The sequence below is a fragment of the Pithys albifrons genome, chromosome 8, assembly GCF_047495875.1.
Source record: "Pithys albifrons albifrons isolate INPA30051 chromosome 8, PitAlb_v1, whole genome shotgun sequence".
Classification (NCBI taxonomy): domain Eukaryota; kingdom Metazoa; phylum Chordata; class Aves; order Passeriformes; family Thamnophilidae; genus Pithys; species Pithys albifrons.
The window spans coordinates 6302226-6325961 of record NC_092465.1 but is presented as its reverse complement, the minus strand read 5'-3'; the positions used below and the strand labels follow the sequence as shown (position 1 = coordinate 6325961).

The following is a 23736-nucleotide window of genomic DNA, read 5'->3' as shown; positions in this document are numbered from 1 at the left end:
TGCACAGGGCTGCAAATGGACTGCATTTGCTCTCCAGTGGTATCCCCCTTAAAAAAACAAAACAGATGTTGACATAGCAGAAATGGCTTTGCGGTGTGAGTTTATTTAAAACCATTGTGACAGAACTGAGGATTAAGGGGAAATATTTTTTATGCAACATAAACCACATATGAGCCAAACCAATCAGTAGTTTGAAACCACCGAGGATAAATAATTTTGCTTTCCTAGAGGTTCACTGAAAACAAATTTCTCTCATTCTCTTTCCAGAAGTGCCCGTATATGAAAATATTTTTCTCTTAGAAGTTAAAGCTAACTAAATTGAGAAGTAAGTTTGCAGCAGGGAGAAATGAGGGGAATAGTTCTCGACTGAACCACTGGAATGGGTCCATCATAGCTGCTTCTTCCTGCCAGTCCCTTCTCAATCTGTTAAAATGCCCTAATGGGCTTTTTGTTTATTATTTAATTTATTTCAGCAGTTCACGCTGTTCACCTCAAGCATGGCTGTAAGCATGTAGCAGAAATGCTGCTATCACTTATGACTGACATGCTGCAAAGATCAGGCCCATTAAGCTCATGCTTTTGAAGGTAATTCAGTTTAGAGTGAAGGAGTCATACACTGGCATAGTTTTGAAGATGTTTGCAGGCTCTGGAGTGGAAATAAATTGCCTCCTGATATGACTGAAATGTCCTATGCTGCTTTCAGAGGTGTGGGGTGTGTAAGGGTACCAGGTGCTCGTGGCTGGCATTTTATCATGTTATGTGGAGTGAGAAGAGTCTGCTCTCCCAGCTGCAGGTCGGGTCACCACAGAGGTGCCCACCAGCTCAGTGGTAACACCAGTGGCATCAGTAAGTGCAGAAGTCCAGGACAGTGGAAAGCAAGTGAAGTGTTTGCTCCTTAGGCAGTATTTTGGGCATCAAGAAAAGTCTTTTGGATTCCTTGCGCTCTGGCTTGCTGCCTTCTCACTGACATGGAGGCTTTGTTCCTCTGTGGGGAATGACTGGATTGAGTTACATCATCTGGACTTGCAAAGATTTCTAAAGTAGAGAAGAATAGCAATTCTGTATTTTCAACCTCCTGCCTCACTCACAGGAGGTCCTCTTTTAGGTCTTGTATCTCTTACTAACCAATCCATTATATTTTCTTTTCAACTCCTTCTTGTCTCCATGCTTTTACATCTCTAATCCACTGTATTATTTGCTGGTTGAATTCAACTTTCCTCAACCCATGTTTCTATTGTCACCAATTTCTTTAAGCTCTGTGATCTCTGTCAAAGATTTGCCCTGATCTCATAAGTCTTCATATATCCATCTATTTCAGCATCCAAATAGGCTCAGGAAACTCGGTGAATTATTTGTGTGTTTAAAGTGATTAGCATGGTTTGCTATGCCCTCACCAGTCCTGCTGGATGGGGTTGGCAGTGCAGGGTGGTGTTCATGGCCCTGCCAAGAGCTGCAGCCACGCTGAGGCAGAGCTTTGCATACCCTTGGCCAGACTTCACATGGGCACGTCGGTGTTGCCCAATCTGTGGTGTCCTTGCTGAAGGTAATGAGGCGACACAGACCTTGGGCATCAGAGTCTATTACTTGTTTAACCTTCCTGAAGAGGCAATTGCAGCACATCCCTGTGCAGATCCCTGACCTGCGTGCTCGCCCTGCAGTAATTGAGGAGGGGAATGGCTCCGAGTCTGCCTGCCAGAGTTGGGACTGGGAAGGGTCACAGGACTCAAAGTGAAAGGCAAGGATCAGCAATTTAAAGGTAGTTATTAATATTCTGATTTGCTGTCACTTGAGTCTAAAGAGACTTTTAACAATTGCTTGCCTTTTGCATGCTCTTCAAAATGCTGGAGTTTTTTCCATAGAAATCTAATTACATTCTAATAAGATGGTTTTCTGTTTCCAGATGGTTGCCAGCTCACCCCTTGCTCCCATACAGTACTGTAGTTAAAACCCAAAAATCATGTGTATTCATTGCAGAGTTACACCCCAGTAAGTCCTTTAACTGTAAGAAAACAGAGTTCTTTTTCCCTTTCTCTTCATGCACTCCTAGTCACATTAAGTGCTGGCAACAAGGGAAAGTATATGCAGCCTCAAAAACCTGAATTATTTAGCAGTCTTCATAAAATAATATCACATGTTGTTACAGTTAAATAATAAAATCTGGATTAAATAATTTCATCTTCAGTAGTTTTATGATACAATGCATGTACTTGCCTGGAATCCCAGAGCCCGACATGACTAAAGTCTTGTGGCCAAATGCAGTTCCTTACTCTGTCACTGAGTTTATTACTTTAATCAAGTCATGACCTTCCTTGTCTTTGTTTAACCTACACTGTAAGGTATAAATAGCCTATAATATTGGAGATTTTATGAGAGCTAATTATTATTAATGAAAGACTCCATGATGTGCAGGCTATTTTTATTTATTATAATTACTTATTATAAATTCACTGAAACTTTAGCAAGTTTTACCCCAGGCTTCCTGTGACTCAGATTTATACATTAAATTCTTTTGTTCTCCATCATGGCTACACAGTGCCAACATGCACCCTGAAAAATTTATCATGGCAATCCTAAAAAGGGCAATGGACACAGAATGGGAGAGCAGAAGAGTTAGCACAATATTCAGGGAGCTCAGTTTGGAGAGGCCAGACCTTGCTGCAAGAACCACTTAGCTGCTGCTTCTGCTGCTCAGTCATTCCCTTAATCTAAAATATGGAAAAGATGACAGTTTTGAAGAAGGAAGCTTTCTTTTATAGTTTTTAATTATTTTTTTGTACAGTTTCAGTTCCAAGAGTAGCACCTGCATCAGAGCCTGTGAATCCTGGCCTCAACCAAATATGTTTTCTGGCACACAACCACAGTATTATATGTTTTCTTGCTTGGTTATAAAATGTATCATCGGTTAAACTGTTGCCATAACCCTTAAAATGACCACCTCCTTGAGAATATTGAATTTATATCATCATTTAGATAACACACTGCTCAAATAAGAACGTGTCTTTATGGTTTTGTGGAGCTTATAGCACATCTTTGAGTGACCCGTGGATAATGACCTATAAACAAATCAGCTTTATTCTGTTAATCCAGGGGAGTGAATCTCACACAGAACACAGGGACTGGCTGCACAGGGTGCAATAGAATATGTAAGAATATCAAGATTTCTGTGCCTCTCCTTTCAGCTGTCACATGCCTGTCGGAGCAGGATGGCACTGCCGAGGTGGGTGACTGCGTGAGGTGGGCAGGAGCTGTGCCATCCCTGGTCCAGGAGTGCCTCGTTCCCTGCAAAGATGACTGCACATTCACTCCCTGGTCCAAATTTACAGCCTGCTCGTCTGACTGTGGAACAACTCGGAGTAGGAGACGGTCACTCACAGGTGATATATTTTATAGTGTTTATCTGAAGGTGATACTTGTGAATAATGGTCTCGGGTGTTGCTGGACTGATGCTGAGGTTGTGGGAAAATCCAGCATAGTTACCATCCTTAACTGATTTTTGTTCTGATACTCATCATTGCCTGCCTTATGCACACACATTTCAGTATGAGAATGGTGCAGAAATCTCTCTCGTAGAAAATTTTAGACGTAAACCAAATGAAACAGTGACCATGCTTTGTGCAAGTTTATCTGAGCTATTAATCTGGGAAACACGCAGCAAACACCTCTACAGGAGCACAAATCACTGTGGATTTCTGTTGGAGACTGGTGAGCTCTGGAGGAAGTTGGAAGCTGGGAGTTCTGTGCTCAGCAGTATGCCATAGTTCAACAGGGCAAATTAATACCTTGAGTAAAGCAAAACCAGTACCATTAGAACAGTTTTGTTTGATCTTTTCAGTGTATTCATTAAACTCACCAGCTCAAACCATTTCATGGAGCTGTCTCCCATACATACTGTCGTGGTTTTGTTATTATGTTGTTTGAATGCTGACCAAACTGAAAAGCTTTAAAGCTCCTTAACATTAATAGCTTGGAACTGCTTGTTTTGCTGGGGAGTTGTCTTCACCCACATGCATAGTTAAATCAAATAAAAATGAATTATAATGTTCTTAGAAGGTTTACAAGAAATTTGCTGTTATTGTTACCCTCAACACTCACATCTTTTCATGGTTTGCTGTTGTGTTTGAGAGCTGTGGTGTAGCTGGCTTGAGTTTGCTCTGTTAATAGAGGTGAAACTTCAAAGATTTCTACTATGGAGTGGAATGTTAACGTTGCTGTAAGAATATCTGCTGGGATAAAGCCTGGAAACTGAGTGGCAGCAAAATGTGGTGGCCACCACTGCTCCTTTCTCCTGGACTCCCCTTGTCCTTGGCTGCATGGCTGTCTTGTTATTTGGTGTGTTACTGCTACAATGGTCCAAGTTTTTAGTACCTAACAATTACAGCATACATATATAATGGCTTCAAGCTGCCATTCTTCAATGTGGCTCATTAAAGGATAAAGATTTCTCTTTTACTTAAAACTCAGTATTATACAATGCTCTGTTGTTTCTGGCAAAGAGTGTATTCTAAAATGTTCTCTATGTCAATGCCTGTATGTTTGTAGCAGGAGAAGTCCTTGATCCCTGGCACAATAACAGGTGCCTGAACTAATAGAAAAGATGTAAGAATTAAATGAATACTTCTAGGTAGTTTTAAGTGTGAATTTTCTTTATGAATATCTGTGCAAGTGACAAAACAGTGCAATCCTGTCTATTCCTTTCTTCTTGCTGTTCTACATCAGGCAAGTAAGTGGACCAAAAATGGTTCCTAATGCTCATATTTTGCTGGTTTGTCTCCTCACCTGCATTGCATTTGTGACCAAACACCACCAGTCTCTCCCCATACCACCTTGCTGGGTTCCATTTCTCCTGCCAGAATGGACCTTGTGGTCTCAGCCCATGCCCAGTAAAGGTGTCCTGAAAAGGAACTGGTGAACATGCAGTGGATGTACTGGCTGGGGACAGCACAACACCCCAGGGAGGACAAACCCAGGCATCAGGTTTGGTTTGGCCACATTTCAAAAGGGAAAGTCAGTGAGATTGGTGCTGACTTGTATTTGCATAAAAAAATCATGAAAATTAGAGGTAGCCAAAAGTCTTGAAGAAGTCTCATCCATAAGAACTCAGTCCAAAGATTTAAGGAAAGTGCTATTTTAGAAAGTGTTTTGTGATGTTAGAAAAGTCCTTTATCCATTTGAATTTCACCTCTTTAAGAGTGCATGAATTGTACCTCTTGTTCCTCACTGTGTGTGTCTGTGCTCAAGTGAATGCTTTGGCTTCATTATGAGAGTTCATTAACAATGTCATTTACTGGCAATCTGCTAATTGTTTGCTAAGTATTTGCTTGCCCTCCACTCACTTTTTAATAGTATTTTTCATTTTACTTTGTAAGTCATCATCATCTCTACATATAAAATTAGTCATTACTTAAAAAGTGAAAGACTTATTACAGAACATATCAAAATTCAAAGTCATTATAATGAAAACACAGTTTTTAGGTGAGTCTTCAGTTAATTAATATAGACAGTTAATTCTCTGTATTATGGATACAAAGCATTTTCCATATTTTTAATATTTCCTATCATTTCTATGTACAGTATGAGCTACCTGATAATATTTAATGTATAACACCCTTTTTAGTGTTCAGAAATATAATTTAAAAAAAGAAAATACTTTCTAATTGAAGGGTTTCTGTCCTCAAAAATTGTGGAGATGGTGTTTTAAGAGTATTCTTTAGAGCAGCCTGTGAAGATGCTAAAAATACCACCAGTAATCTGAAAAATATTTCTGTGTGAAGACTATGGGATCAATGTCACTTTTGCCCTCAAAATAGGGCTTTCATAGCATCTTCGTTAGAGGGAAGATTCCAGCAAAACAGAGTCATATAAAAAAAGAGTCAAATAAATATGAAATTATTAACATCCTTACCTGAGTGTGATGCACTTCATGCCATGATGACAAAACACGGGCAAATCCCGAATTCCCATGTTTACTTACACAATGCAGAACATACAACTGTACATGTGGACTGAGTCTGTGGCCCCTCTTAAGTTTGTCAAACATAAAATGCTGGAAATGCCACTGGAGAGCTTCTAAAAGACTTTCCTTGAAGTGTGAGGAGTTGTACCTGAATTTGCTCGTAAATACCTACATAAAAATGTAAACATATTTTTATGTAAAAAACTATAAACATGCTGGCACTGTTTGGTTTCTTTGTATTTATTATTCTTCTGTGCTGGCAAATTTTGCATTCCCCAGAACTCTGGCAATACAATTTTGAAAGAGCTGGGCCTTGAAGGACAGTGATATAAAGGGTCTGCAGTCAGTGGCCTTTACTTTGGAGGAACATGTTTGTTTGCAAACGGGTACTGACCAGACCCAGCTTGTGTGTGGTGAAATTACTCTTGGTTCCAGGCTAGGAAAAGGGTTGTTGGTTAATAAAACTTATTTTTTTTGGTTTTAGTATCTTATTTGTGTGCAATATCAAAGAGAAAACATTTCTTTGGGGATCAAAGCTTTAAAAACCTTCTGCAGAAGTGTTTTTAGTGTGTCCAAGATCCCTGAGGAACATTTTGAGGATGGGATACAGATGCAGTTTGCTACTGAAGATGAATTCTCCCTTCTGTGCAGATGCCAAAGACATCCCTGAGCTCAGCCAGCATCAAGATCGCTCCATGCACGTTGGCTGACCCGTGCCAAGGAAAGCACTGATTTTATATTTAGAGGCTGCACACGGATATTTGTTCCCTTGAGCAGTTGTAGGCATGCAGGGAGCATGAACTCTCTTCTTTGCATTCTTTCCTGTTATACTGAGGACCCCTTCTCATGCCTTGAAGTCCTGCAGGAGCAGGGCATGGAGAGTGCATATGCAGGGAGCTCTACCACAGTCTTGTTTGGATGCTGCTGCTTCCTGAAAGTATTGAAAGAGCCTTCTTTTAAAACCTGTTGAAGGAATAGAGCAAAGGAAAATATAAAAGCAAATATAACCATTGAAATGCTTTCCAGCCCTAATAATTTACTGAGGATTATCTTTCTCTGTTTTCAACAAAGCACAGTTTGTGTGCACAACACATCTTTAAATTGGTAAAGAAACCTCAAAGAGGTTGTGGTTAATGTAGAGTCCTCTGGAAGTTGTCCTGGCAACCATTGATTGCAAGCAAATAGAGAAAAAACAATCAATTTATTTTCATCAGATAATTAGAGAAAAATGATATTATATGAAATTGCAAAGCAGTTTCTGGGCAGATCATTCCTAGAGTAAGACTTTGCGTTTTACTCCTTGATCAGCCCATCAAAACACTATTTTCAAGTTCTCTGGTTGCCCCTGGAGATAAATACATTGTCCTTGCACACCAGAGCACCGGCAGCAACTAATAGATGCTTCAGAAACATTCCTGGATATTAACATTCAGATTGTCTTGGTTCTAATGTGTTGAATTCGTGCAAGCATAAATACTATGACGTGTTGTTATCAAGAGCAGCAGATGCCAAGCTAACAAACAGCTTTCTGTTTGGAACAGGGCGAAGCAGAAAGCGAGACAAATGCCAGAACACAGAACTTTATCCTCAAGTTGAAACCGAGCTGTGCCCGTGTGAGGTGTTCTCCTCCCAGCCTCATGGGAATTGGTCTGACTGCATTGTCGGGGGAGGCCCCTCAGAGCTGCAGCTGGGAATGGGAATGGGAGTGCCATCCCAGGGAGTCCCCAGGGAGTGCGGCGAGGGCGTGCGGCTGCGAGCCATCGCCTGCTACGATGGGACCGGCACACTCGTGGATCCATCTCGCTGCAGCAGTTCGGGTAAGGAGGTTTAAACCAGCCCTTCACACGTGTAAACAGCCCCAAAGCTGAGCACTCCAAGGAGCTTGTCATAGGTGGGACTTGCTGGAAGAGCTCTCACAAGTTTGCCGTGGGTGTTGAACACAATTCTTTGAATATCTTCTTATTGCTCTTTAATACTGAGGTTTTCCTCAATATGAGGGTCTGCTGATGTTTCTGCAATGGAAATGAAGAGTTGGCTATGCTGTCAGAATACCAGAGATATTTCCTTTATTTCTCTGGAAACCCCATAAAAGTATAAGCTTGACCCTGAGATTAGCTCAGTTGGTTAAAACTTGGTTGTAATAATGCCAAGGTCATGGGTTCAGTCCTCTGGGTGGGCCACTGACTTAAGAGTTGGACTCGATGGTCCTCGTGGGTCCCTTCCAACTCAGAATAGTCTGTGATTCTGTGAGTCTGTGATTTTTAGGAGAAAGTATATTTCGATCAGCATTTTGCCCAGCTTGTTTAGAAATTTCTATTCCCTTTCACTAAATTTGGAGGTTTGTATGGTTGTTTTCACTGAAGGAATTAAGAATTTTCTTGAGATAATTATATTTAATTACAAAATCCTTGTGATGTCACCTGCTGTCCCTCATGCCAAACACACGTGGCTCCCAGTGGTCTCCTCCTTGCAATTATGTGCCAGTCTGAAGCTTGAATTAATACACAATGTGTATTTCCATGTCACTGCATGGTGGGGTTCTGTCCACTTACATTTCATGTGTAATCAAGTAGCCTGTATCAGGCAGAAAGAGGGCAGAATTAAAAGCTGAATGGACAGGAGATATAATTCTATTTGGATATTTTCTCCCAGTTTCCATGATTTGCAGTTCATTGCAGTCATAGAATGGTTTAGGTTGAAAGGGGCCTTAAAGACCATCCAGCTCCACCCCCTGCCATGAGCAAGGACACCTTCCACTGTTCCAGGTTGCTCAAAACCCTGTCCAACCTGACCTTGGACACTTCTAGGGATGGGGCAGCCACAACTTTTCTGGGTAACCTGTACCAGAGCCTCCCTACCCTCACAGTCAAGAATGTGTTATAAATATTGAATCTCAACCTGCCCTGTGTCATTTTGAAGCCATTCCTCCTTGTCCTATCACAGCATAAGCCTTTATCTTAGGAGCAAATTCTATACCTGTGTTGTCCCACAACCACTACTGCTCTCTGACTCTCGGTCAAAAGGTTTGGGACACCACACAGTGGGATGTAGTAGGTTGGAAGGCTGCTTTGTGATGGGAGAGGGAGAAATGATGTCTCAGGACAAGATTAAGTAACAGACTCAGAACCATGAACATTCCTGAGTGCATAAAGGAGCAGAGAAAGCATTGGGGCTGCTCTGTGGAGGGTCTTCAGGATGAGAATCAGCAGCCTGAGCTGAAGGTAATAATAGGAAAAAACCTCCACCTTAATGAAGTGCTTTGGTCCTGGAGTGAATTCCTCTGGCAGCTGTTGATGGCAGTTCCAGCTGGCTGCACGGGGTCATAAAGCAGCTCTCCATGGTTTGTGTTTCAACAATGTGCTTTTGTCCCAATTGATTGTGCCTCTGTGGCCCATGAAGGAGCAGTGCTGTACCTTTCCCTTTTCTTCTTCAAAAAGAAAGCTGCTGGGTTTTGAAAGGTGGGTTTGCCTGTGGCATGACTTGCTCTTTTGAGAAACTCAGCATTTTTATCACTACTAAAAAGGGGAGGTTGTCTGTGCGTGGGGCTTTTCTGAATAACCTTGAAGCCTGTTTTCTGTCAGTGATATTTATGTGGCATTTTTAATGGTCTGGCTTCATTTAGGGAGGTAGTAGGGAGTGGTAACTCCAGAGGATTATTGTTGTCTTTCTTGTCTTCAGCTTTTTATGTGAGCAGAACTGATTGCCACACCACCCTGGCACAGGGCCCATGTCAAAGGACAAAGGGGGGGTCAGGGCTGTACAGCAGAGCTCTCTTGTGTGCCCTTCCTCCTGCACTCCATTTACACAGTGCTCTGAAGACCCTTAGGTTGGAAAGTGGGATGTAAAGGAGTGGTGAGATGTTTCTGCCTTCTGGATACCCTGCTAAGGTGAACTTTTAATCTCCAGGCAACACCTGTTTAACATCCAAGATGTATAAGCTGCCCAGCGTTGAACACCTTCTGTTCCCTGCAGCAGCATCCCCTTGGTCTCTAGAGGACGTGGACATTTCAGTGGCTTTGGTGCAAAGTGCCTAAAATGAGCAGAAAGCTGCACAGGCTCCATCACCTGGGACCTGCTTTCCAAGCAGAGCAGTTACGTGAAGATAAGTCTGATATTTATGGTGCCTAGAGCTGGGAACTTTCAAAATGCACTTCTGAACACATTATTGAATTAGTGATAGAAACAAATCATTATCCAATTAATAATTAGCAGAGTGCTTTTCAGCCATAAGAGAGAAGAGCAATTTGCAGAAGCATGCAGAATTGCTTAGCCCTGAGAATTTATTCATGACAGTGTTTTTTTTAAGCAGCTGTTTGTCTTGTTGACAATTAGTATCAAGTGACCTTTTAACATTTGCTAGCTGACCATGATTATGGCTAATTAAGGCATTGTCTTATATAATGACTGCCAATCACTGGGATATCTGGGCTTTGTTCTTGCTTTATGAAATGGAGAGGTAAGTATGTTCCTCTTTTATGTCCTTCAGGTCTTCTGGCTTCCCTTTGCTTCCTGCCTTTTCCTTTTGCAGGACAGTGCTTTTCCTGCCTTTCTTTTGAAGCAGGACAGAAGTGAAAGTTGTAGGACTTAGACCTCAGTTCTTTGCCGAGTCCTTTTAAAGGATCCAGGATTTCTACAAAATGTAGAAAGATAAATGTAAGGATGCAAATTCTGCCTCAAGAGTAGATTTAAGTTGGATAATGTCCTGACTACATGATATAGGAGAAAAAAAGTGGTATAGAACAGAAAATATCAGTTTGTAGCTTTTCTAGAGAACAAATTCTGGGCTTCTGCCTTCTCACTGCAGTGATTTTCACTTTCCCTGACTGAAGCCTGCTTGTTGAACTTGCACTTCACTGGGGTTTAGTTCACTCCAGTCAATGTGACCCATTATGTGAGTGTATCAAAGCTGTCAGGTGAATGTACTGTGAGTTTGTGTCTAATGTAGAAATGAATCCCTGCTCAGAGGGGTTCGGGGTCTGAGGCCCTGATCTTACCTTTCTTTTGTGTGTGATTCTGCATTTGCAACTTGAGGGGGGAAAAAAACCCCTAACAAAAAACTAGGTTAAGGTCCTTTCATCTGTGTGTGCCAGCAGTTTAGATTCCAACTGTCCTGAGCCTGTTACCTGTAAATACATTAACCCTTTAAGCATCCCTTCTCAGGAGCAAATGGATTTTCTCCATGTTGATGTAGTTACCACGTGCAGAGTATCCCAAGGTTAAACAACAGTGAAGACAGAAGCATTCTAGCTGTTCCTCAATGGAAATGTGCTTTCTGCTTGCCTGGTGTCTGCAATTTCTTCTATCAGGACCTGAGATCTGGGTTGGAGGGACCTCAGCCCTGACCCAGCACAACTGATCAGGCCTTGTGTCATTTTTGGGTCAGCTCTGGTGGGCACACAGGTCGTGCCTCGACTCATTTACTATCCTGACTGCTATTTCATCTTATATTAGCTTGGGATCATTTGATATGACAAGCTTAAAAATACAAATCACAGACTTTTCTGAATTTTATTCCCTTCTATCCTAAACCTTTTCTCCAATATGTAGGAAAAAAATACACTCTTTTTTCTTTCATGACTGGCTTTTGTGATTAGACTGCTGCTTTATTTTGGTGGTGTCATCATTTTCCTTGATCACCCATTCAATAAGTTCAAGGAATGAGTGACCTGCAGTTTCCAGCTGAGCTAGTTATTTTCTCCTGGATTTGGTTCACTCTTGTTTTCCTTCTTTTAAACTGGAAATGCACTTATGAAATCATGGGTAGAGGTAACTATAACTACATTATAAAAATTTAATTGATAGTTTTCCCCAATTTCCCTTCCTACCAGACGACTGGTTTAGATTGTGTTCTGCTCACTGCTAGTCCAAAGGATTTCCATGTTCTAACTGGTGTCTGGAGCATCCTCTTTGGACTGGAAATTGTCCTTTTATTTGCAGTTCATCCGCTTCTCAATCTGTCATCTGAGTTGCTTGTACTATTTTTGAATTTCCATCTCCTTTGTTTTGAAAGATTTCACGTCGTCCCTTTGCTTCTCTCTCTCGTATTCAGTGCCAACAGGGTTTTTTTTAATCTTAGAGGAACATAGGGTGCCTCATCTGTTCCAAATCAAAGGCTGGAGATTTCTGTGCTCTTCTGTGGAGGTTCTGCTTTTGATCCGATGGGCAATTTATGGAAAGCAGGAATTTATGAAAAGTGTTTATACTATTCAAATTCTGCTGCGCTCACAACAACAGGAACCTGGAAGAAAGACACAACAGCCAAATAGGTCCTGGCTTTAAATCACAGAGTGGTTAGCTTCAACCTGCAGTCACCTTAAAAAGCTTTAATTATCTCTAAATTTATGAAGGGCACGGCAGGGATGCTCATATACCTCCTTATTCTCAACAGTGCAGAGTTTTCTTTATGTGTTCTAGTTGTTGGTGGACAAAGCAAAGAGGGCTGGGGTTGCTCAGAGCCTTCCCTGGCACCTGCAGGTGCAGAAGTGTCCCTGGGTTCCTCCCAGGCAGGCTGATGTGACACGGCAGCTGGGAATGCTGCTGGCAGAGGCACTCCTTGAAAATGCCACTTTGAGTGGGAGCAGCAAACAGATGCACCAGGAAGAGTTAAAAACTTTGGTGATGAGAAGGCTCCCTCGTTTTTGTGGTTGCTGCAGGGATGCTCCTGCTCCAGGGCACATCAGGGTAGTGTGTGCCAGCACTGGCAGAGCTGCTTCTGTCCTGGGCAGCCGTGTCCCCACTGCTGAGAGATTTGGGACAGTATGCAAAGGTCATGGATCAGGAATGTCAATTCCTGCTGCTGCAAACCAGGCAGTAGCAAGTCTCCCCAGGTCTGATTTTCTGAGGTGTTGTCTCAGTGTAATGCTCTGCTCCTGCCTAGGGTGTTCCTCTGGGGTTTGTGCTCCTGTAGGTGGAATTTTGGGCACCAGCCTGACAGACATTGCATGACCTACCTGTGAGCTGACACAGGGACCTGCTCTGAAACCCTGAGGGGTGTCAGTCCCTGCATTTTCATTTTAGCAGAAAATTAGCTGGTTCAGGGTAGTTTTTAATCTCTAGATTCTAATCATCATTCTGCAAATTTCCGTGTAACTCAAAAAGATGTAACGAGATCTTAATATGTTAAAGAAATGTGGACCAAGCCTACCTGGCCTGATAGCAAACCTACTGCTTCTACAAGGTAATAATTTGGGGGAATGAAAAGGTTGAACATGCAGCATTGAATAGATGACTGGTTATTTTTGAAAGTGTGTAATTTCTGGTAATTGCTGTGGTACACATTTTTCCACATCTAGTAAATTTTATTTCAAAGAATGGAATTGGTGCAGAAATCCCTGATTTTGTTTTGGAAGTCTTCAGAAATAGAAACTTTTCTGAACAGAAGTTTCTTTCTCTGTGTTTTTGAAAATATTCCAAGGTATTTAATTTCATTCTTAGTCTGAATGAAGTTTTATATTGAGATTTCATTTTTTAGTACAATCCCTTAATTTCAGAGTCCAGCTATGCCTTGGCTCTCTGTAATCACTACCCAGTGATAACGAAGATATCTCTGTGCTACCAACACTTCAGCACAAATCCAAAACAGCCCCATCCCAGCTACTGTGAAGAAAATTAACTCTACCCCAGCCAAAACCAGCACAGTCTCTCTCCATGGCCTTTTTATTGCATGACTGTATTTTATTAATAGCTGCATTACTTCTAGGACAAAGCTTTTCAAAGGCTGTGTGAGGAAAAAGTTTCAGCTAAAAATTCACCTTGTTTTCTGACCATCCCTTCCCTTGGCATGGGAATGAAGGCTGGATCACAGGTAGCTGAGAGGTGTTGCCAGCTGCAGACAGGACTGTCCTACCCTCCAGCCCCCACTTCAGGGCTCTTCAAAGCCACTGCCACCTTTAACTGGTTTTCTGCTCTCTCACAGCTAAACAGCTTCTTAATTTAGCCCTGAAATCCTGGCTGGATTCTCCCCTGGACTATCTACAACATTTCTACATGTCTCCTTGGGTGTGTGGTGACACTTTTAATTACAGCTGTGGCTGCCAGGGGAGCTGTAAGCACAGACACAGAGCCCAGGAAGGACCTGCCCTCCATTTCTTGTTTGACTGCAGGGTTTTTGCATATTGCTCTCATAACAGTGCTCAGAGAACATTGATTTTGATTTATTCCCTATCTTTTCCTTTCTTTGTTTTTCCCCCCAAAATCTGTTCACCATAAGAAAACTTGGCCGTGTTTCTTCCTTTATGGGTGTTAAAAGACTTATCAAATGAAATTGGATCACAAGACAACTGTTCAGACATTGAGTTCTCTGTGTTTTCCTGGCAACAGAATCAAAGATAAACAGCCATCAAAAAAGTTATTTCTGAATGGGTCAAACTGGCTATCAAAGAAGCTTATTTAAAGCAAGGTAAGACTTCCCCTGAGGCGTTAGTACATAGAAATGCACATTCTTCTAGGTCTTCATCTTCTTACAGAAAGGAAACATGCATCTTACAAGAAAACATTTAGAGAACTGGCTGTTTGAGCAGCATCCTCTCTAAGTGCTGCATTTAGTCATAGTGATGTCTGTTGTTACTCCTTGGCTTTAAATACACATCTTTATTGCTTATCTTTTTGCCCAAATTTCTTTTATGCTTTTTGCTGCATTCCATAAAATGACCCTTTTGAAGAGGCAGCAGTACCAGACTATGATGAGGAATGGCTTTTTACTGACCTCAAACAGACCTTCTCATGTTTGACATTCCCCATCAGCTTCCTCTTGCTAGACCACCTCTGCCCACCCTTGCTCATGTTTCTATTATTAGGCTCAGTCACTTTTTGACAGATTGATTATGAGAGCTGGGAATGTTTCTAGTGTAGAAATTTTAACTCAGTGTAGAAATAGTTTTTGGGAGGTTTAGGAGAGCTGTGATAGGAAGTTAATGCACTGGGTGATCTCCTGCCCTGGTTCCTGCAGTGGGCTGTGGGAAGAGAATCTCTTTGAAATGTGGCCCATCTCTTCTGCCTTAATAACACATTTGTCACAAATACAGCCTGTTATGAAGCCAGGCTCTAATAAAATGTTACCATTCAGAGATAGACTTAGAATTAACATTTTTCTCTCCCTGTGTGTCATTCCATTTAATACGTTCTGTTGGAAGGATGAAGAAATAACCTTTTAGCCTAATCCTGGTCATGACTTATGTACTCCAGTCCTAAGGCCTCTACACTTCTGCTGCTCATGATCCCTTTGGGACATGTGTAGTGATACTGGGATGTGACATGTACTGGTGGTAATTCACAGGATTCCTGCCATGTCTTACATGGAGCTTTTGCAGTGTTTTTTAGTCTGTGTGCAGGATCTTCAGGAACATAAATGGATGGCATAATTTTTAAGAGGAAAGTGACAGTTCTCTATCTTTACCCACTGGTTGGGAGCCCTGGGGCAGCTGAGTAGAGTCAGAGGTGTTGTAGTGCAGTTCAGTGGGTATTTCATGTCTTAACATATTCTGAAGATTTTCAGAAGCAACTTCATGTGTTTCTAAGTCTGTGGGATGGGAATCCTGCAAAAATAAAAATTCCAGTTTTTGCACTCAGATCAGTGTCTGTGTGCATGAATAAAATGAGCAGTGATGAGTTTGAGTTTGCTGGAGCATGTTATACAGAAATAGTTGGGCTGGCAGGGACAGATGGACATGTGGAGGACATCTCTGTAAGGTGCTTGATCACAAAGTTTGGGAGAGCAACTGAGAAACATAGCAATGGGTGAATTTAGAAGATTTGAGGAAATGAGCCTGAACTAGGAAATATGAAATTAAACTTCAGCTCAGTGTGCTGTGAGGATTATCCCAATGATATTGATGAGTAACTGAGCATTTTTCCTACCTTAATCTATTGCTGAGTCTGAGATGGACTTCGATAGCTCTCTGTCCTACAAGGTTTGCAAATGAGGCTGGTGTAAATTAAATTACTAAGAGCCTGCTTTGCAAATCTTCTAATATTCCTCACTACAGACAGAGATGCCCACTGTGAAATCTTGGATCTCGTTTCTGCTTGGTAACATGAAGGAGTGACCATTAAAAATGCCATTATTTAACAAGATTGCATCGCTTTCTGATTCTGAATTCGCTAAAGTCCTCTAGCACAGGAGATTGAACTACACAGCCAGAGAGCTCAAAGTCAGACTGCAAAATTGAAACAAAAGTCTATCAGGAATTCAGTACATCAATACTCTGTGCTGGGGCCTGCTAACGTCACAAAAACGTCCTGTTTCCCTCTCAAGGTTTTCCATCATCTAAATGAGTCGCTGCTCTCCTCGTGCCTGAGCTGTGGGAAACCAGGACTGTTCCCTTTCTTAAAATCCTGTTTCCATCAGATGTTTTTTATAGTACAGCTTTATTTAAGAAGGTCAGATGCCTTTGAATCCCTGCTTCTGCAGCAAGGTGACCTCTAATATTCAAGCAGGTGGGACCTGGTGTTTGAGAAAATGCTCACAGATCTTCCTCGTGGTGGTAATGGTTAGTGGCATCCTTAAAACAGCACCAGCATAATTAAGGTGTGCAGTTGGGTTTCTTATTCGGTGTCAATAAGAGAAGGAACTGGGGCAGTTTATTGATTTAAGTGTATTGATTTGGGGGGTCACTGTGTTACCTCCTGTGACAGTGAGGGGTCACTGTGTCATTCACCTCCTGCAACGCGGGGAGGGGGCTGTGGAGGTCATTGCAGGCTCACAACCTGCCTCTGGTTTCAGTGTCTGTGTGACCTGCTTGTGAACAGAGGCCCTTGCACTTGATAAAACCTCTCAAGTTTGTAAATTAAAGAACTAGGAATGTACATTTTGAAGGAAAAGAAAAAGAAAAGTTTCATGTTATTATGAGCCTTTTTTATAATATTAATTGCACATGGGTCTAATTAGTGTTCTTGTCTTCTGCACTGTCATCTGGTTTGTCTGAAATAAGAGCAGCATTATAATGCACAATACGTGCTAATTACCAGGATACAGGAGATGCATCAGTGCTTCTGGTTCTCTCAAACAGAAGCCATCACGTTGTTGTCCGAGGCAAGTTGTCTAAATGAGGCTTGTCTGTGTCTTGGGGTCGCAGCTTGGCAGCCGAAATGAGGTGGCATATTGTGTTGACAGTGCCTAATGTCATGACTTCAGAAACTGGCAGAAAGATGCTCTCCACGGAGGGCCCCAAACTCTGAAATTGAGTTTCTTAGTGTGCTCCAGCAGAGCCTGAAACCATTGACCTTCAGGTCCTACAAGATTTACTGAGGGGGGAGATATTTTTGGTGGCATTTGGCGGCAGCTTTCTCCCAGTGATGGACCCTTGGCTCTGGAAGATGCTTCCTGCCTGGTCCAAATTGCCCAAGTCTATATTGATCTTCAGAGCACTCTGCAGAGCACGTCTATTTTCAGAGCTGCTGTGCAGTTGGGTCTCTGAGAGAAGTCAGGTGTAGGAGAAAGGGGCAATTCGATGGTCTGTGGACAGTTTAATGGTCTCTTTGATGTACTGAGGAAGTGTGTTCAGCCTTTGAAAAAGGTCTTGTTTTCGTACATAAATCTGATCATAACAATAAAAAATGAACACAGTCTCAGGTTCATTTTGAAAACCTGCTTTTACTATGAATGGAGTTGCCTGAAAAAAAAGAAATATATGTTAAACACCCCATACTAAAGTACAATGGGCTGAGTTTCTTTCCTGATATACAGACGATGACAACACTGATAAGAAAAAAAAAAGCTACTCAGTTTTGTTTGGACAAAGGAGATGATTTTCCCAGTGGCAGAAAGATGAGCAAAGTATATAGAAAAACACAGCTGAGCTACTCCTCTAACTGCTATTGATCCCAGAGGATGATTTTTTATTTGAGTAAGGACTTTGTTAAGACATCAGGGCTCCAAAGCAGCCCTTTGCTGTGGGGGAGGAGCCCTGAGAGAAGGGAGAATCATTCCCACAGTTGGTTTTGGAGCCAGGAAAGATTTGTGCAGTGGATTTCTGCCCTCCTGCATGGAAAGCTCCCTATGAGATGAATGTACACTGTAAAGTCCTATTTATTTGCTCTATTTATTTGCAGTCAGAAGGCAGCAGAGGAGCCTCCTTCTCCTGAAGAGTTCTCAGCTTCTCCTGCAATCTGTTATAAGGAATGTGCTAATTAACGGAGATTTCCTTGTTGAGTTAAAAGGTTAAATATATCAACTACTATTGTTTGTATGTAACTCAAAGCGTAAGCTTGCAAGTTCTTTTAAGGAAGAAAACTGTAATACAAAATCAAAAGAAATTAGGAATCATAGTGCAGAGTCAGCATCAACCCAACTGCCTCGTCGGGATTTATAGAGACTGTGAAATTGAGCAATAAAACCAACCTTTGGATGAATTTCAATAACAATAATGTTGAGTTAAACTTACCAGCCTTTTTTACAAGTCCTCTCTGGTCTATTTAGAATCTCTAATCAGCCTGCTACAAGATAACATGAGCATGTGCCTCTTTGTTGAGCTAGTGGGAATAAATTAGCTAAGGGTCCATTATTTAAGCTTTGCAAAACATTTGATGTGAAAGTTATTTTTGCTGGGTTTTTTGGCTGTGCCTTCATTGAATGTATTCATTAGATTATCTCTTAAATTTCTCAGCAAACTAATATTGCATAAAATCTCTCAAATCCTTGAACGCTGTAAAAAAAAAAGAAGATTAAACATTTGTTCTGTGGCAAGATTACATCCTTTTCAGCTGCAACTCAACTTGTTAGCAAATTTAGCGCTCCCAGACTTACTCTGCTTAGTTCCCTTCAGTTAATAATTTTCTCCCTTGAAGAAGGGCTTAGATTTTGAACCAAGATGAGGATGAGGTGCTCCCCTTGTACCTCAGAAGGTGTTGGAGCCTTCAGTCATGCTGAGTGGCCCATGGCCAGTGGCTGCCTTATTCGTGGCACCTTGGGAAAGCCCCAGCCATAGAACTGGGATCAGCTGGTGGAGTTGTCTCTTAACTGCAGTCTGTGCTCCATGCTGAGTTTTAATGTGAGTTGAAACAAGAGCTTTACTTGGTAGGAGATCCCAAAGTTACAGCTGAGCAGAATGTGGCCCATTGAGTGCTGTGGTCCTTTAGCTGTTCGTTTTTTAGCACTGCATGGATTTACTGGTGTTATTCAATGATATTTCACAGTCAGTAACCAAATGAATGTAAATATTAATTGCAAAATGAATCAATTTTTTTCCCCTCTTACCTTTGGTGTGTGTAATTAGAAACATTTCTCTTGTGTCACTGTCCACTCTGCTGCTCCCTGGTTTGCTAAAGGGTGATCTCTCCTGTCCCACAGGCTCCAGGGGAAATTAGCAGTGTTATTACCAGTGGCAGCTGCGGTGATGCACAGAATTGTCCCTTCTCATAGTAATGACCTTGAGTTTTATGAAGCACCTCAAGGTTTACTAACAAGGGTAGAACCGCTAGAAGTTTGTTAATTGAAACCATGAAATATGTTAGAGAGGATACAAATGAGTTTAAAGCCAATTCAATTAGAAGTGCATCTGTTTCCAAAGCTGCTGGAGAAATGCTGTTTATTTTCGCATCACTTTTAAGTCAGTCTCTTGGAATGCTGTTGGCACTGTTGTTTAACGCTGTGTGCAGACCTTACACCCGCGGCAAATTTATCTTTTGGAAGTGCAACAATCAGGTGGATGCCACTGTCTTAACTTAGCTTGTAAACTAATCTCCTGCTTCTCCCACCACGACCCGTTTGTGCCTATAGAGGGGACATGGAAGGACAGTGCCAGCCCCTCCCTGGCTGTGCTACTGTGATACACCAGTGTCTTGGAGCGAAATTGTGATCCTACAGATCTCACCCATGCAGTGCTGTGGTGCCATCCATGGCCTCTTCATCCTTCTGCATCATTGACACCCCCAGCCTGTCCTCCAGCTGCCTCCTCTTGCCTTGGCTCTGCTGGGTTGCACTGCAAAAATGAAACAATAGTTTTTACGCCACGTATTTGTGCCTTAACCTCTGACGCTGGAGGTTGCCCAGAGAAGCTGTGGCTGCCCCATCCTTGGAAGTATTCAAGGCCAGGTTGGATGGGGCTTGGAGCAACCTGGTCTAGTGGAAGGTGTCCCTGCCCAGGGTAGGGGGATGGAACAAGATGAGCTTACAGGTCCCTTCCAACCCAAACTATTCTGGGATTGTGTGATTCTGTGACAGCTGCTGGATCATTGCCCTCATTTCATTCATCCACTTGGCATTGCTTTGGCTCTGGGCTGCACAGGAGGAAGGAGATGAGTAGTGGCTGCTACATCATGTGCTCAAGCCTTCCCAGTCCTTCCTGTGTAATCTGTGGGTGCTTTGTTTGTTACAGACACTTTAGAGAAGAGACTCCATTTGTGGCTTGTTGAGAAACAAGCAGATTGTTCTTAATGAATAAATCATAGTAAAATGAGCTGTGCAGCCTGGATAAATGCATTTGTTCATCCCATTATGTTGACAGTGTCTCAGTAGTAAAACAATAGCACTTAAACATAGAAAAGGCTTATTTGATCATCCAGATCAATTTTTTCTGTCAATTCCCAGTAGTCTGTTTCAAAGTGGCTACTTAAATGTCCTGGTGTTCTGTCACTACCTCCTGTGGCATCTGTGTGTGCAGTTCCAGCTCTCTGGTGTTCAGGAGCCGCTGTTGGTTCAGGTAGGACAGAGGCTCTCATCGGCTCTGTCTTAATTAAATGAAGCTGATTTTAACAGCATTGGAGATTTTGAGGAGTAATAATAATAATAATAATAAAGAGGTTAAAGGAAGCTTGAAGAAGTAATCTAAGAACACATGGAAAGTAGGCTGAGCAGGGCTGTGGAGGAGAGAACATCTTTTTCTGCAGAAGGTTTTGGAAACGTAACAAGTTTTTGGTAACAGATTCTCCAGAGGAGAGAAAAATGGGGGATGTGATAGATGAGTGAGAAGTTTGAGGATGACACTGACAAAACCAGCTGTGTAAACTCAGCCTTAAGTTAGTCTCCCCAAGCTGAGCAACAGTAGCTCAGAAATGTGCTTATGCTCCTTTGTTTGTATTCTGTTATGGTAAGAAAACTTCTCTGGATAATAGCCTGAACGTAGAATTCTTTATTAATGGATTGTTTTAATAGCCTGTCTCCCTTGGGTTTTCTGTTTGTTCTGTATTGTGCACCATGCCAATCCTATGAGTTTTCTAGGGTGCCAAAACTGGGATTATTGTGGGTCTTTGTGGCCCCCTGACAATAGCAAGTCCCTGCTTGGCTCCTTCAGAGAAAAACAAATACTCTGTTCTCACAATGGATGAGCTGAGTACAAGTTATTTACTAATCACCATAAAAAGAGTCATAAAGGCATTCTCTGTCTGAGCAAAGAGGGTACATCACAGGAACATTTTTGGAGGAAAATTTTGGTTGAATGAAATCTCCGCTCTATGAGTATCTCAGCATGGAATTAACCTCAAGTGATTGATTGAAGAGCAATGGCAGTCTGTGAGAAGAGCCTGGAGGAAAGTTATGATCCCATTTTAATTCTGTAGCTTTGTTCAGTGTGGAGAATTGACTTCCTCTGGGCAGTATGGGAATTTAATGCTCTGTTAGCTGGCCATTATTTGTTTATACTTAATGTAGTTTAGAAATATGGGTGAGGAAACTCAAAAAGCAGTGAGCTGCCCTCTGAGAAACAGAGAAATTCTGTGGTTTGCTGAGGGGTAACTCACAGCACTTCCTGGGGATGGAATACAATAGGTTTCTTTAATTTCCATAAAGTTGTAGAGTAGTTTGTGTTGGGAGGGACCTTTTGAAGGTCATCATGTCCAACCTCTTAACAATGAGCTAGAGAAGTTGCTTCAAGCTCCATCCAACCTGGCCTTGAATGTTTCCAGGAATGAGACATCCCTTGCTTCTCTAGGCAACTTTTGTGAGTGTTTTACCCACCCTCATGGTAAAAAACGTCTTTCTTATATCTAAGAAAGATGGTTTATTACAACTTCTCCTTAATATTCCTTATTTTTTAAATTCCTTTCTTTTTTTTACCTTTTTTTATTATAGAGTTGGATCTTGAACTGCCAAAAGACTTAGCCATTTTGCTTTCTCTGATAAGTTGATAACCCCTCTGACTAATCCTACTTTGAAACAAGGCACTTTCTTTGTTTCTGTTGAGAGTTAATTATCCAGGCTGTCACACAGCCCAAGGAAAAATGATATTTCATACAGTGGTGGAACAGAACTCTTTGGAGAACTGCCTAAGAAATGCGTCTCATAAATCTATCATGAGAAAATTTCTTTTACTTATCATAATGTATTATGAATTACTTTGAGTGGCAACCTAAGCAGATGGAATAGAATATTAGTGGGATATTGGTGAGTTTTGTTTAGGGGGAAAAAAAGTGAGTCTGTTTTGGAAATATTTGTATATGTGTGTGGATGGGTGTCATCTCACCAAGGTGAGCACACAAAGCTTGCAAAGTTGAAATATCTCAAACATCCAAATACCTCTGTCACCAGATTTGGTTGGAAATAATTAAGTTACCCAATTCAGTGACTTTGGAGCTGCAAATGAAAAGGCATAGAGATCAGAGGGAGCAAAGAAAACCAGAGCAGGCTGTATGGGAACAGGTCTGCAGCTTTGGGGAAGAGTTACAGCGTGAATTACAGGGGGAGTGATTGCAGCTGTCAGGCTGCGGTGCGGCCGCCGTAAAGAAAGAGGGAGCAGCACCATCACAGCATCATGAGAGGAGAAATGGAGCATCAGTGAGCTCAAGGAGGGAACTGCTGTTGCTGTGAGCGTTTTTTAAGGCACTGTTTACAAAAGCAACATCAGTATTTCTTGTACTTCTAGAAGGGAGATATTTTCCAGGGGTTGGATGCCTAAATAAGCCTGAAACCTTTCTTGGTACTGACTTCAGTGTCAAGAGCAGGAGTGAGGCAGTGTATTGTTGCTGTGGGTTGATGCTCTGGCTGCAATGCTCTGGTTTGGAGTGAGCTGCAGTTCAGGCAGGTTGAGCCAGTAAATTCAGCTCTGGACCAGAATAATCTCGGTGCCTCAGCGTTGGTGTTTCATGCTTGTTACGGGCTGTTGTCTGGTGGTTTTGGACTGCAGCTGCTGCTGGGCTGGGTTTTGTTGTTTGGGTGTTTTTTCCTTCCATGCTGGGGTGACTGTCACCTGGGTAGAGTGGGGAAACCCTTCCTGACAGAGCCTTGAAATGAGCTAACGTGGTGTTCTGTAGGTAAGGAATAGAGAGGGGCTGTTCGTGTGATGAAAACCAAAGAGAAAGAAAGGGCATAAAAATGAGAAACATCACAAATGTGGTAGGGATGAAATTCCATTATTTCCATGACCATCATTGCCACAGCTGTCAGAGGGACAAAGCTGCCTCTAATAAAGGCTGATCTGAGCAGCCACTGCCTTTCATGGTCTAACATGAAATCTCTTTTTTGTTTAAATTAAAATAATACATACAGACATGACAAGGAGATAATAGGAACTGGAGGAGAACGAATGCAGCATGGTAAGCAGGGAAGGTGCAGGAATTATTCCACACTGCCAACCTGAGACTGGTGCTAGTGATTCCCTGGAGACCTCCAGGGTTTGGCCACCCTCCACTGCCTTTTTGCACACCAAGAACTCCACAGCCAGGCTGTCCTCTGCAAAATTTCTCTTCACATATGCCAGCTCCTAAAACAGCTGTGAGGTTGTGCCTTTTTGGAGGAATCTGTTGGGTTTTAATTCACAAGGTGTTGGTATTGCAGGTGCCTGGCATTGTGATTTTAAGAGCTGATGATCTTGTGAGGACTTTAATGTCAAACCAGTTTAAGATGAAAGCAAAGC

General features: G+C 42.0%; 1 protein-coding gene across 1 annotated transcript in view; it reads left to right on the top strand.

The window, feature by feature from the left end:
- The window catches only part of THSD7B (thrombospondin type 1 domain containing 7B), a 310428-nt gene that overhangs the window by 207099 nt on the left and 79593 nt on the right, over positions 1-23736 (top strand). The window contains exons 14-15 of the mRNA XM_071562679.1: positions 3180-3374; positions 7495-7770. Of these exons, the coding sequence (XP_071418780.1) occupies positions 3180-3374; positions 7495-7770 (471 nt within the window). The remainder of the gene's footprint in view (positions 1-3179; positions 3375-7494; positions 7771-23736) is intronic.